At 41.6% G+C, this 14,202-nt stretch overlaps 1 protein-coding gene across 1 annotated transcript; it reads left to right on the top strand.

Moving 5' to 3' along the window:
• The first annotated feature begins 1,121 nt into the window (after positions 1 to 1,121).
• On the top strand, positions 1,122 to 13,305 carry ZP2 (zona pellucida glycoprotein 2). The gene is made up of 18 exons (XM_047838160.1): positions 1,122 to 1,226; positions 1,320 to 1,408; positions 2,352 to 2,435; positions 2,822 to 2,916; positions 4,442 to 4,594; positions 5,394 to 5,435; positions 5,589 to 5,753; positions 6,503 to 6,599; positions 6,701 to 6,882; positions 7,696 to 7,822; positions 8,489 to 8,676; positions 8,760 to 8,851; positions 8,954 to 9,078; positions 9,455 to 9,644; positions 11,249 to 11,384; positions 11,459 to 11,555; positions 12,156 to 12,239; positions 13,134 to 13,305. Exons 1-18 carry the CDS (start codon positions 1,165 to 1,167, stop codon positions 13,277 to 13,279), a joined length of 2,154 nt encoding a protein of 717 aa, XP_047694116.1. The 5' UTR covers positions 1,122 to 1,164; the 3' UTR covers positions 13,280 to 13,305.
• Positions 13,306 to 14,202: the final 897 nt, after the last annotated feature.

A 14,202-nucleotide genomic window follows, 5' to 3' on the forward strand; every position in this document is an offset into this window, starting at 1 on the left:
ACCCCACCACTTGCACAGAATTTAACATGGCTGCAGAAATCTAGGTATCTCAAATTGCAGTAAGAGATGCTGAAAATATCTTGATTGGGCCTTACAAAATCTGAGTCCTCAACCTGGCTCTGACACTCAGTTGTTAATAGGTTGGGCAAAGTTGCTTTGCCTCAATTTCCCCATGTGTAAACTCCCAACTGGTATGCACTATGACATTATTATTTAGAACGTTACTCTCTTTGACCCAGAATTTCTACTTACCAAGGGTTAGCCAGGGGAATATACAAGAATGTCCATCGTATTATGGTTTATGATGATGAAAAATTAGAAGTCTTTGTAATGTCCATCATTAGGAATAAAGGCTGATTTATCTAGACATTAAATACTATGCAATCTTAAAAATGGTAATGGAGATCTTTATGTTTGATATATAAAATGCCCATGTCATGTAAAGTGGTAAAATCAGGTTACAAAACATTACCTAAACTTTGATCCCAGGTTATTGGTTTTTGTGTGTGGTGTTTGTACAAAAAGCCCATAAAGCTATATATCTAAATATTAGCAGTGGCAAGATTACAGGTGACTTTTTCCTTTTCTCTATATCCTTCTGTAATTGTCTGAATTTTTGCAGTTAATTTAAATTTTTATACGTGGGGGAAATAATATATCATCATTTTTTGTAAAGGTACTTCATGCACATTGCCAGGGTAGTGATAACAGCCAGGAAACTAGGGGTTACTTAAAGGAAAGGTTTGTTACTTGAAGATGGTATGAACAAGAGATGTTCTTTCTTCAATAAAATCCACCACCCTCTTTCACTCTACACTGGAGTTGTATTTTTCCCAAAAAATACTAATTTTGCCCAGTGTTATGGAGAAAAACACCAATTCATTTACCTGGAGCCAATTTTAGTGACGTCTGGTTTCATGGCTGGCCCACAGAGAAGCTGGTAGAATAACCCAAAGGCAAATGTCAGGAAGGGCAGAATTATGCTTCCTTCAGGCCTTCCAGAAAGTCCTTCCTGTCCCAAATCCCTCCTCTCAGGTGAGAAAGCTGGAGAAAACTCAGGTGTCTCCAATGGGGAGAGGGCGGGGTCATGTTCTATGTTCTGCTATAAAAAAAGCACAGAACAACCCATCCCTCTATCTGGTTGATTTGGTGATACATTTGGCCATGGCCTCCAGACAGAAAGAAGATAGTGGGAGTCCTTCAAGCTGGTTTAGTGCAGATTGGAGGTGAGTAATTCTGGCAGCAGAGTAGGGACAGACACAATGGCCTTGTTTGCTGAAGCTCTTTCCTCCTTAACTCTCTTCCCAATCTCCTTCTAGCACCTACAGGTCACTTTTTGTACTCTTTATCCTCGTGACTTCAGTGAATTCCATAGGTGTTTTGCAGTTGGTGAATCCTGTCTTCCCAGGTATGTCTGTTGGGTGAGGGGAAATGCCCTTAGCATCTTTCAAACAGGTTGCAGCTAGATGGCCAGGGAACGTTAACATGGGCCACAATCTCCACTCACCCGGTTTCTTAGTTTGATCAAGTCAGTAGATTTTGCTATTACTTACCCATGACTTGGTATACTAGCTAAAGAAAAGATGTTGCAAAATACCTACACTAGTTTTTATTCCCTTACTGCCTCAAGCTTTATGGTACCCCCAAAACAGCAGAACACAACACTAAATCCCCATCTTTAAGTGTAGTCCTTTTCAAACACAAGCTTATGCTTAAGGCAAGCATCAACATGACAGACAAAATTGGAGCTTCTCTGCTTATGAGTTTTTTAAACTTTCACGTGGGCAAGAGGATGTAAAATAGCATATTATAGGTAGAATTTAGCCTTTAAAAAGTGTTCTTGGGCTTATGTAGGGTGAAGTTTTTAAGTTTAAATACTCTCTACGCTTAACACGGGATTCAAACTGAGGACCCTAAGATCAAGAGTCTTGCATGCTCTTCTGACTGAGCCAGCCAGGCACCCCATGTTGGGCATTTTTTAAACTTCAAGTTGAAAAGTCTTTAGATAGAACATTTGTTCTCCAGCTTTTCACAGACCTACCATCCCCACCTCTGTCAGCATCATTGTCAAGGTTCTAGCCTGGTCCCTGTTCTGGGGCCTCTTCTGGGCTTAACTTTGGAGAGTTCCAGAAAGCCCCAGGCATTTAACTGACAACTTCCCTACAGTTGGTAACTTGCATTTTAGTTATGTCTTTGCCACCAATCTGTGAGCTCCCTGAAGGTAGGGATCAAAGTTTGCCTCTTGCAAGTGGTATTCTTCCCTGATGCCTGTTGGAGAGGTGACTCCATAAGTTTAGGAATTCTGCCTCCTGCAGCTCAAGGAGGCCCCAAACTTTTCCTTTCCTCTTCAGGTACTGTCACTTGCTATGAAACTAGAATGGCAGTGGAATTTCCAAGTGATTTTGGCACCAAAAAATGGCATACATCTGTGGTGGGTAGGTAATGTGTATATTCTTATCTTAGTCTTAGTAGAAAACTCTTAGTTCAAGGCTAGCCCTATTTTTGAGGTGAGCAGAGTATGCAAACTTTAGAGTAACTGACACCCAATTCCCATGATGCCACAGGGGTCCCTGATTTGCATGATGCCAGTAATAGTGAGAGACCTCATCTTGCTTTAGAAACCTGTCTTATCTCAGAATTTCCTGAGAAATCTTTAGTAGCAAACCACAGCATCTTTTAAAGCTTGGGTCCTATCACCCATCTGGGACAATAAAAAGTAAAATGATGGAGCTTAGAAATGGATTGATATTCTTGGCTATGTAGCTTTGGTTTACTTTGTTACTGTAATGTACTTCTTGGCCATTTGCTCTGGCTTCTATAGATCCCTTTAGTTTTGAATTGTTGAACTGCACTTACATCTTGGATCCAGAAAAGCTCACCTTAAAGGCCCCATATGAGACCTGTACCAGAAGAACGGTAAGTAATAGTTTTGAGTATTTAGCTTTAGAGTAGAGCAGTTACTCTCAATCAAGGGTGGTTGGTGGTGGTGGTTGGTTGGTTGGTTTTTTGGTTGGTTTTTGTTACTGTTTTTGGGGGTTGGGGGGAGTTGTTTAGTTTTGTCTTCCAAGAGGACATTGTGCAATGTTTGGAGACCTTTTGAAGACCTTACTGGCTGTCACAACTGGTGTAGGGGGCTGTCTGCCACTGGCATCCAGCAGGTACAAGCCACAGTTGCTGCTAAAAAGCCTACATTGCACAGGGTGGCTCCCTTTAACATGGAATTACCAGTCCTGAAATGTCAATAATGCTGAAAATGAAAAACCCTGAAGTTAGGGCCTTGGTATGAGTTCTGGCTTTGCCACTCTCGAGTTGTGATCTTGAGCAAGTAAGCTAACCTTTCTAAGCCTTGGCTTGCTCATTGCAAAAGGGGGATTATGGTACCTTTTCTACAGGGAACCTAAAAATTAATAAGATACAGATGAAGAACTTGGCATAGCAGTAAGATACAACAAATGTTTAAAATGAGATACTCTGATCAGTAACCTCCATGGGCAACTGAAGGCTATTTTGGTGCTGGCAAAGAGAACTGCTATGCTATAAAAACAGGTGTTGGAAGGCAAGCAGCAGCTGAGCCATAGGGTTTTCTCTATTGCCAAGCAACAGTACTGCCCAATCAAGGTTATTGGGAGCAGTAAAGGAAACCTGTCAAGTAGCCAAGAATCACTTGGGGAACTTTGTATACACTTAGTTCATTGATCTAAGTTGATGACTTAGGTCTAAGGTACATTTTAGAAATCTGCATACTTAACTGGCTACTTGATCTAACTCTGCAGTGAAAACCTCCAGTAATTAATTTTTCCTTTCGGAGATGGCCTTTGCCAACTTTCAGAGAGGATAGAGTTTGCTTTAGACCAAGGGTCTGCCAACTACAAACTGTGGATGGCCACATTGAGCCCATGATGTGCATGTATGCATGTGTGTGATAGTCCTTGAGCTAAGGATGGTTTTTAAAGACTTAAAAAGTACATGTTAGAAATCGTATGTGGCCTTAAAATCCTAAAATACTTATTAATAGTTAATAGAAAAAAGGTGGCTGTCCTTTTCTTGAGACTGAGTTCCCTAAACGAGGGGAAAATACCAAAGATGGCCCTGTCTAGCACCCAAACAATGACTGATAAATACGTGCTCAATATTTGTTTGACTTGGGCAGAGGTGCCAAATTAGCTGGAACCATGATATTCAAAGGTAAATGTCAAATCAAAACCTTAACTCTAATCCCTGAAGCTCAATAAACTACTTTCTGCCAAGACAGGAGTCTTACCTAGGATATTTGAAAGCACTAGCTATAGCCTATCTTTGTATAGGAATGGTTACTTTCCAGAACCTGTGGTACTAGTAACCTCAAGAGTCTGGCCATTCAGCTGGATCCAATGGTCTTCTGGAATCACCTTTCCCACCAAGGTACCAGCACTTACTGTTGTTACTATGCCTTTGCACACAGCTTGGCCAGCACCGGATGATCATCAGACTCAAGGACCACAATGCTGCTTCAAGACATAACAGTTTGATGTATCAGATCAACTGTCCAGTTATGCAAGCAGAAGAAACCCATGAGCATGCAGGATCCACTATCTGCACAAAGGATTCCATGTCTGTGAGTGAAGCAGACTGATGGCTTCTCATGGTTACTGCAGGGGAAATGGGGTGGTCTACACAGAGCTGGTGTTAGGAACAGGATCAGGATTACAATCTGGTATTCACCACTAATTGATGATGTGGCTTTGGATTCATTTCTTGACCATATTGAGTCTTAGTTTCCAAGTCTTAAGCAGGAGACAATAGTACTTAACTCAAAGGATGGCCCTGAGAATTAATGAGAGGGTATATACAGTGCTCAGCACATCATACCTGGCAGTAGAAAGGATTACATTGGTAGCTGCAATCACATTAAAAAACATGAGACAAATTGAATGCCCATGATGTGCCAGGTTCTGTGCCAGATGCTAAGATACAGTAAAAAAGCAAAATAGCCCAATCTCCTAATCTGGGATTTTATAGTCTGACATAACTAATATCAACAATGGGAAAATAAATTCATCCTTGATTATAACAATGATAAAAAGGCATGACTTGACTGAATGCTTGATTTCTGTGGACAAAGGGAAAAAATGAGCATCTAAGAACTTAGTGTCCCAGTTTAAAACTGGAGGAGAGTTGTGATGTTGGAATTGCTTTTTGTCATCGGAAGCCTAGAGATGAAATGATGTCTAAGGGCACAGCTAGTTTTCATGACTGGACTTGGGCCTCTTCTTACCCCACAACCAGACCTCTTGGTAGAAGTACACAGCAGTTGCTCTGGGTGTTCTATACATATTGACAGGTGGCATGATTTCAGAAACCTTCTCTGCCAAATCAAAGCCTCACATCATGGTTTCTTTACTTTTTCTTTCTAGTTTACCTTTAATGTCATTCCCGGCCTGGCTGATGAAAATACGGTATGAAAGTCACCTGTTAAATTACAGACCTAAGTAACCTTTAGTTCTATAGTAGAAGTGACCTAACTTCAATCTTGATTAAAATATTAAGTAGACAAATAGTCTTGGAGTTAAGGTGAGCACCAGCCCTCTAAATCAAACTTGTATCTTTAGGATACCAAGAATCCGATGGGATGGAGCATTGAGGTTGGTGATGGTACAAAAGCCAAAACTCTGACTCTTCAGGATGTCTTGAGACAAGGATACAATATCCTGTTTGATAACCACAAGATCACCTTCCAGGTGTCATTCAATGCCACTGGAGTGACTCACTACATGGTAGGTATGAATCTTCTTGTACCACTACCAAAAGACAGACCAATATTCTAAGTCTAAGTGTGGTCTCAACCATGTCTTCAAAATAACTGAGAATACAATTGATTGAACAGGTATCTTAATGCCTCCCATGTGCTAGGCGCTGCACTGAGTATGAAAGATAAAAGGGTGAACAAAACAGATGTGTTCTTCCCATAGATCTATCTAGATCTACTCTATGTGATCTAGGGTACCATGAAGGTCTTTGAGCAATTAAGATGTTGTTGTTATACATCATAGGACAATGATTGCTTGTAGAAATTGGTGCTTTGAGGGCCAACAATGAAGACATGAAGTTAAATGAGTTAATATGTGAAAGTAATTTAAACAGGTCCTAGCAGATAAGCGCTTAAATGTCAGCCATTTTAACAAGAACAGTCCTGTTACACATAGAATATAAACAGATTGCTGAGTTTTACAAACATTTCCTCTGAATGCTGTTAAGATAAAACCAGCTTTTGTTCACATCTGCCTACGAGTGACGTATAGGTCCTACCAGTAGACAATACTGACTGGCCATAGGTTAGGAGACATAAGATTTAAAAACTAGAACATCTGATAAATAGTCATTGGACAAACTGCTTAAATTCTAGTTGGGCCAAAATAGTGCCCAATACTTGAGTATATGTTTGCCCTGATGACTCCTAGAGCATTTGTAAGAAATTCAAGTAAACCAATGTTGGAAAAATATTCTCTCCCCACCCCACCCTCAGCAAGGTAACAGTCACCTCTACATGGTGCCTCTGAAGTTGATACATGAATCTCTTGGGCAGAAGATCATCTTAACAACACGAGTGCTTTGTATGTCAGGTAAGGCCCTGACATAAAGGAAGGGGCAACTCCAGTTGTGGGAGACACTGTTCTAGGGGCTTAAAGCTGATCATGGGCATTGTGTTGGCCATTCCTTCTAGATGCTGTGACCTGTAACGCCACACATGTGACTCTGACCATACCAGAGTTTCCTGGGAAGTTAAAATCTGTGAGCTCTGAAAATAGGAACTTTGCTGTAAGCCAGCTGCACAACAATGGGATTGATAAAGAAGAGTCAAGTGGCTTGACATTGCACTTCAGCAAAACTCTTCTCAAAATGGAAGTATGTTCCTATCATGAACAGCTAGGCTTAAAGAAAGCCAGACTTGAAGCACAGTCGTTAAATAACTCTGATACAGCTCATGACTGGTCCATAAACTGTCAGTAGAATAGATGAAAAATCGAAGGCCTCATTTGATCACTTGGCCGAAGCGAATTCTCCAGTAACTGAAATTTACTCTGAAACATACAGCCTCCTAAACCGCTGCAATGGAAGTATTCCTGTGTGGGGTTTTTTGTTTGTTTCATTGTGTGTGTGTGTGTGTGTGTGTGTGTGTGTGTGTGTGTGTGTGTAACTCAGCTCATCGAACTGATTATAAGTTGTTACTGATGACCCTCCTATGCCCTACTAAAAGCGGGACAGTTTGATCCAAACAAAAGTGTCCTGAACTGTTAACTTGGAGGCCAGTCTTGACTGATGGAATTGCCAGGGACACCATAGAGTAATCTTAGGTTGGGGTAGTGTGTTTCTCAATAACATCTGACAACATTTGTAGAATGCTTGATTAATCAGACCTAGCTTGGCAGAGCACTCCACTCTTTGGAATTTGATCTGTAAATTCAGGCTTCAGTGAAAAGTACAAAGAGCATGCAGAGCTGGGTATTTCAGGGCATGAGTTTAAAGCAATAAATTTCCTGCCTAGGAAAGCATCCTGATCTGGAGAAGTGATAGGATCTTGCTTGTTGTGGTTTGAAGGGAATCCAGATTAATTCTAGAGTGTGCCCTACAGGTATTCAGTGTACTTCCTTCCTGCTTCACTGGGACTGTTCTGGGCCCCCAAGGCTGTGGCTAATTGATATTCCTCTCTCCTTGCAGTTCTCTGAAAAATGCCTACCCTATCAGTTCTACTTAGCTTCACTCAAGCTGACCTTTGCCTTTAATCAAGAGACTATATCCACGGTGCTTTATCCTGAGTGTGTCTGTGAGTCACCAGTTTCTATAGGTAAAAACATTTCCAAGAAAAATGGTTTTTTACATTATTTCTCCCTTAGCCTTTCTGTAGGTCAGAATGGGTACAGAAGTTCTGACTCTGTATTGCTTCTACTGAGGAAACTGATGAGATCAGAAATCTCAGTATAGCTACTAAAACAGCATCCTAAGTAGATAAGCTCTCCAAAAGACAGTGATAGGTACCTGTATGTATAAGTGATCCATGTTTAAGTAGCCTGGATATATTGTGGTTTAGGAGCCTGAGCCCACCATCTAAATACGATTGATCCAAACCTGTAATTATAAGGGCTACAAAAGTTGAAAGGACTTCCCCCAAATGCTGATAAGTGGCTCAAAAACAGGGAGTAGGTATTTCTTCAGTATTGCCTCTGCCCCTGTGCTTCTCTTGTTTACTAACATGTATCCAGTCCAGACAATAAGAAAACTAGCTCCTGCGTCCACTACCCTCCATCCTTGCCCTCCCCAAACCACTCAGGATTTGTGAGTCTTGAAATAAGGGACATGATGATACAAGGCATTACACTTTAAGCCATAATCTGATCCATGAATAACTTCAGCCCCTCAAGGGTTTCTCCTAGATCTCCTCATCCGCACTTCAGTGTTGGTAAATACCATTCACCTGGCAGACAAACTACTTTAAACTCTGACCACCATCTAGTTACAGGTGACCTGTGTACTCAGGATGGGTTTATGGACATAAAGGTCTACAGTCACCAGACAAAACCAGCTCTCAACTTAGAAACCCTAAGGGTGGGAGACTCATCCTGCCAACCTACCTTCCAGGCTGCATCTCAAGGGCTGATACTGTTTCACATACCCCTGAATGGATGCGGGACAAGACATAAGGTTAGTGCTGGCAGACTATGGAATGCTAGGGCTTGACCTCGAGGTCACTTGTTTGTAGCTTCTAACCTTTATCCAACTTTAAGTTCAAGGAAGGCAAAGTCGTCTATGAAAATGAAATACATGCTGTCTGGGCGGATCTTCCTCCAAGCACAATTTCTAGAGATAGTGAATTCAGGTATGATTAAATTGCTACTTGTTAAGCTCCAGATGAAATTCAAGCAGGATCCTAACCTAAAATTCTTCTGTACCACCTTGCCCCTCCCCTAATGTCTTACAGAATGACAGTGCAGTGCCATTACAGCAAGGGTGACATGCTAATAAATACCAGAGTCCAAAGTCTTCCTCCTCCAGAGGCCTCAGTGAGGCCAGGTCCACTTGCCTTAATCCTGCAAACCTACCCAGGTGAGATGTTACAACCTAAAAAATCTGCTTGGGGCACTTATGTGGCTCAGTTGGTTAAGTGTTCAACTTTGGCTCAGGTCATGATCTCACAGTTACTGAGTTCCAGCCCTGCTCTGCTTATAGTGCAGAACCTGCTTTGGATTCTGTCTCCCTCTATCTACTCCTCCCTTGCTCACCTCCTCTCTCTCTCTTTTTTTTTTTTTTTTGAGAAAAACACTGAAAAATTAAAAAAAAAACCTGCTGAAATCCTTTGAGGTAAATCTTCGCTAACCTGAACTTTGTGATGATGCCAGACTAATGGAACATTAGTGATGCTTTAGCTCCTATTGCAACCATCAACCATTTGAATACTGAAGAGGTCTCAATTCCATTTCAGATAAATCCTACCTCCAACCTTACAGGGAGAAGGAGTACCCTGTGGTGAAATACCTCCGCCAACCAATTTATTTGGAAGTGAGAGTCCTAAATAGGTCTGACCCCAACATCAAGCTGGTCTTAGATGACTGCTGGGCAACACCCACGATGGACCCAGCCTCCGTCCCCCAGTGGAATATTATCATGGATGGGTAGGTATTCTCTATAGATAAGGTAGCTCAGCTAATCAAAACACCAGTGAAGAGACTCCTGGCTGGCTCAGTACAGCATGTGACTTTTGATCTCAGGATTGTGTGTGAGCCCCGTGTTGGGTGTAGAGATTACTTTAAAAAATTTTAGGGAAAAAAAAGACCAGTGAGAAGATAAAACCCTCTAGGGTTTCAGAAGAGCACTAGGTCACAAAAGTGCTGATTTTGGTACTCATTAGTAACCAGTCATTGGTCCAATAGGATGATAAACTTTGCTCTTAACCTTGAATCTAAAAGAATGGGTTCGGGGCGCCTGGGTGGCGCAGTCGGTTAAGCGTCCGACTTCAGCCAGGTCACGATCTCGCGGTCCGTGGGTTCGAGCCCCGCATCAGGCTCTGGGCTGATGGCTCAGAGCCTGGAGCCTATTTCAGATTCTGTGTCTCCCTCTCTCTCTGCCCCTCCCCTGTTCATGCTCTGTCTCTGTCCCAAAAATAAATAAACGTTGAAAAAAAAATTAAAAAAAAAAAAAAAAAGAATGGGTTCCTCTCCAAGGATGCCAGGCTCTAATACTTTTGATCTAGAGAGAAGAGATTGCCAGTTCCTATTCACCCATGTTCCAAGCAAGGTGCTAGGTACTCAACATGCATTAGTTGAACCTCCTCACGCTATGAAAAGACACTAGCCACCCCACTTCATGATAAAACCCAAGCTGGCTGCTTAAATGACTAGCCAAAATAAGATGTAGTAAATAGTGGGATTTAAATGCCTATCTGACTTGATCCATAATGCTCTGAAGCTGTGACTAGACACATGTGAATTGGTGGCTGTCCTCCCAGCTCTGCCCTCAAGGGTCTTCATCTGTATAGAAACCATAGATTACCTTCCTTGAAGCCCTTATAGTCTGTTCCTAAGCTCTTAAACTCCAGGTACACTCTTGGTCCAGGACTACATGTAGCCCATCTAACATAAGATTTTCTCTACAGCTACCAACCTCTTGTATCATCAGAGGTAAAATAGCAGTAGTTCTTTACTATTCTTTTAGTTTTTTATTTATTTTTGAGAGAGGAGAGAGAAGTAAGGGGGGATGGGCAGAGAGAGACCCAGAATCCAAAGCAGGCCCCAGGCTCTGAGTTGCCAGCACAGAGCCTGATGTGGGGCTCAAACTCCTGGACTAGGGGATCATGACCTGAGCCAAAGTTGGTTGCTCAACCAAGTGAGCCACTCCGACACCCCAATTCTCTACTTTCCTTGTCCCTGATCTATATTAACTGCCTGGGATAAAATAAGTACTCAGATGAGTATGGAAGGATTAAGCCAATGTCCGATGAAAACACACCTATAAAACTGGAGGTTCTTGATAAGTTGAGCTGGCAAACAAATAGGTACTTAAATTTTATTAATGCATGTTCGAAAAACAACTAGCATATACAACTCATGACTTAATATTTGTGGAGACGCCATGTCAGAAGTATAGTAAACAAAATGTACAGGTAGAAGGTAGAACAATTCTGAAGGTGTTTGAATACACATAGCTGAATATGGGCAGATGTTGAGTTAAACTTCAGGAAAAATGAAGCTGATAGTCTTTGCTGATGTGTGCCTCCTAGCTGTGAATACACCCTGGACAACCACAGAACCACCTTCCATCCAGTTGGCTCCTCTGTGACCTATCCTTCTCACTATCGGAGGTTTGATGTGAAGACCTTTGCCTTTGTATCAGAGGCCCAAGTGCTTTCTAGTCTGGTAAGTGATTAAGTCACCTGGGACAGGTCAAAAGTGAGTGCATCAGTTCCACTTAACTCTTCCTTTATCCCCAGGTCTACTTCCACTGCAGTGTCTTAATCTGCAGTCGACTGTCTGCTGACTCCCCTCTGTGTTCCGTGACTTGCCCTGTGTCATTCAGACACAGGAGAGGTAATAACTTGAAGTCCTTGTTGCCATGAGTTGTCAAAGCAAGACTGGTCTTTATAGAACTAGAAACTAAGAATAAGGCTTTGGGGTGCTCGGATGGCTCAGTTGCTAGAGCATGGAATTCTTGATCTCAGGAATGTGAGTTTGAGACCCAAGTGTGGTGAAGAGTTGACATGAAAAAAAAAGTTAAAAAAAAAAAAAAAAAAAGGAGGGGGGTTGATTGAGACTGTTCATTCAGTAGCAAGAAACCTTCTTAGCCCAGTCTGCCCTGCCAATAGAGTAAGACTGAGATGACCAGTTCTTGATAAGACTATGGGCAAATTTGGTTTTATACATGGACTGGAGCCTGATGTTTTGCAAACATGACTCCCAAAAGTTACTATGCTGGAGTCCAGGTTGACTCGGAACTTAATCTTTGATTATTCTTAGAGATTTTATCCTATTCTTACTCTAAGGTGTATGTCCTCTCCTGCAAAGGTGGGGAAAACCCACATAGAGCAGGGGACTCGATGGAGATGTGCTCAAAAAAGTCCATCAACACCCCTCTCTACTCCTCGCTATTCCAGAGGTCAGACAGACACAAATTCCAATTTCTCCCTCCAGCCACAGGCACCACTGAAGAGGAGAAAATGATAGTGAGTCTTCCAGGACCCATCCTCCTGCTGTCAGATAGCTCTTCACTCAGAGGTATGGAGCTAAAGCTTAGGGCACTTCCTGAACTCAAGTTCATACCTTTTATGTTGAATTTAACCATAAATGAGTAATACATGATTATAGTAATTCTAAGCAGTGAAAGAATCTCTCTCTAAGGAAGAGAAAGGAGTATCTCTTCCTAGCTATACTTGATTAAGTCTCTTGTGTACTCTTCCAAAAATCCCCCTTAAAAAAAAATCTCCCTTTAACACAAGTGGAATCATACTTTCTACCTGCTTTCTATGATTTTACACTTAAACACTTAAATCTGTACAGAGAGCACCTCACAGCTAACAGCTACATAGTACTGCATGCATACAGCTGTAGTTTAGCCACAGTCCTCAATCAAGGACCTGTAGGTTACTTTGAGCTCTGTCAATAATGTCACAGTAGAATACTCTTAAATCTTTGCCAATGAAACAAATTCAGGATATCTTTCTAGAAGTGGAACTATGAGATCAGAATGAATGTGACTTACCACTGCCAAATTTGAGTCTGTACTAGATGGTGTTCCTGGTCATATCCCATATCCTCATCACAAATGGTCTTAATTTTAGGCTTACAATTGGAAATTGCAAGTTTTGTTAGGGACTTAAGACAGTGTAAGAAATTGTGCATTCGAGGTCATCTCTATGAATGCCAGAATGTTGGTTAGACTGGAACAGTAAGATTGTTTCCAGGTGTCAGCCCATCGGATTTTAGGTTAATTAAAGTTAGTAGGAAGTAGGAGCAGCAGTTGGCTCAAAGAGTAAGACTAAATACTCTATTGCAAGCTTCCCAAAGGAGACATTAGAGGCTTAATTTAACTTCTCTGGGGAGCCTAAGGCTTGAACTTAAGCCTTTAGATTTGAAATGATCTTAAGACCTGAATGTCTGCTTTCTTCCCAGATGTGGTGGACTCAAAAGGGTATGGGGCTGCCGGATATGTTGCTTTTAAGACTGTGGTAGCTGTGGCTGCCTTAGCAGGCCTTGTGGCAACGCTAGGCTTCATCACCTACCTGCGCAAGAACAGAACCATGATGTTAAATCGCTAAGGATTTTCAAATAAAATGGTTGAAGTAAGCTACTTGGTTTTTACCTCATTAACCTTACATGGAGTGTTCTCTTATAGTCATGCTTTAATGGTAACTGTAGGACCTTTCCACAACCCCAATGGTTTTTAGTCTGTGTGGATGTGAATAAGGAAATGTGTGACTTCAGTGCTTACTGTCAACGCAGCTTTGACGTCCTTAACCAAAAGGTAGAGCGAGAGAATTAAACAGTGGCTCTTGACTACAGAGACAAGTCTTAAACTCCTCCATTCATCTATGCAAGACTAAAAGACAAGAAATCACCCCTAGTCACTGGCATGATTTTCTTTGTCTAGATGGGCAGGGAAACCATGTGTTCCCAAGGAATTAATTGGATTTATCTAGTGTTCTGATCCAACATTGCCTAATGGAAATTATTCCTTGAAAATTTACCTGAGAACTTGAGGTATTGAGTCACATTCTTCCCTGTATTCCTCATGCAATTCAAGACCAGCAATCTCCCTTGGAGGGATAAAATTAGAAGGTTCTAGTTTATTTAAGTGCAATTACAACATTTCTAGTCTCATTAAGACTCCACAGCTGAACACCAGCCCCTTAGCTGAGCTGGAGAGTGGCTTTCCCCACTACCAACACATGATTATTGATTCTTCCTGAGCCTTTTTTCCCTCAGGGTCCCCTAGCTTCTGCTACACTGCAATAAAATCAGTATGACTAGTGTTTGCTTCACACTGAAGCTCTAACAGACCATCTTCAAGATAACTAATGGAGAATATAAGCGAGTTCATTTCTATAACTAGAAAAAGCCTAGGTCTAAATGAGAACTTGTTTTGGAAAAAAGTCATAAAGCTTTTAAATGTCTGAACAGGGGTGTGCCTGGGTGGTTCAGACAACTGGGCATCTGGCTCTTCATTTTGGCTCAAGTCATG

The sequence above is a fragment of the Prionailurus viverrinus genome, chromosome E3 (assembly GCF_022837055.1).
Source record: "Prionailurus viverrinus isolate Anna chromosome E3, UM_Priviv_1.0, whole genome shotgun sequence".
NCBI classification, from domain to species: domain Eukaryota; kingdom Metazoa; phylum Chordata; class Mammalia; order Carnivora; family Felidae; genus Prionailurus; species Prionailurus viverrinus.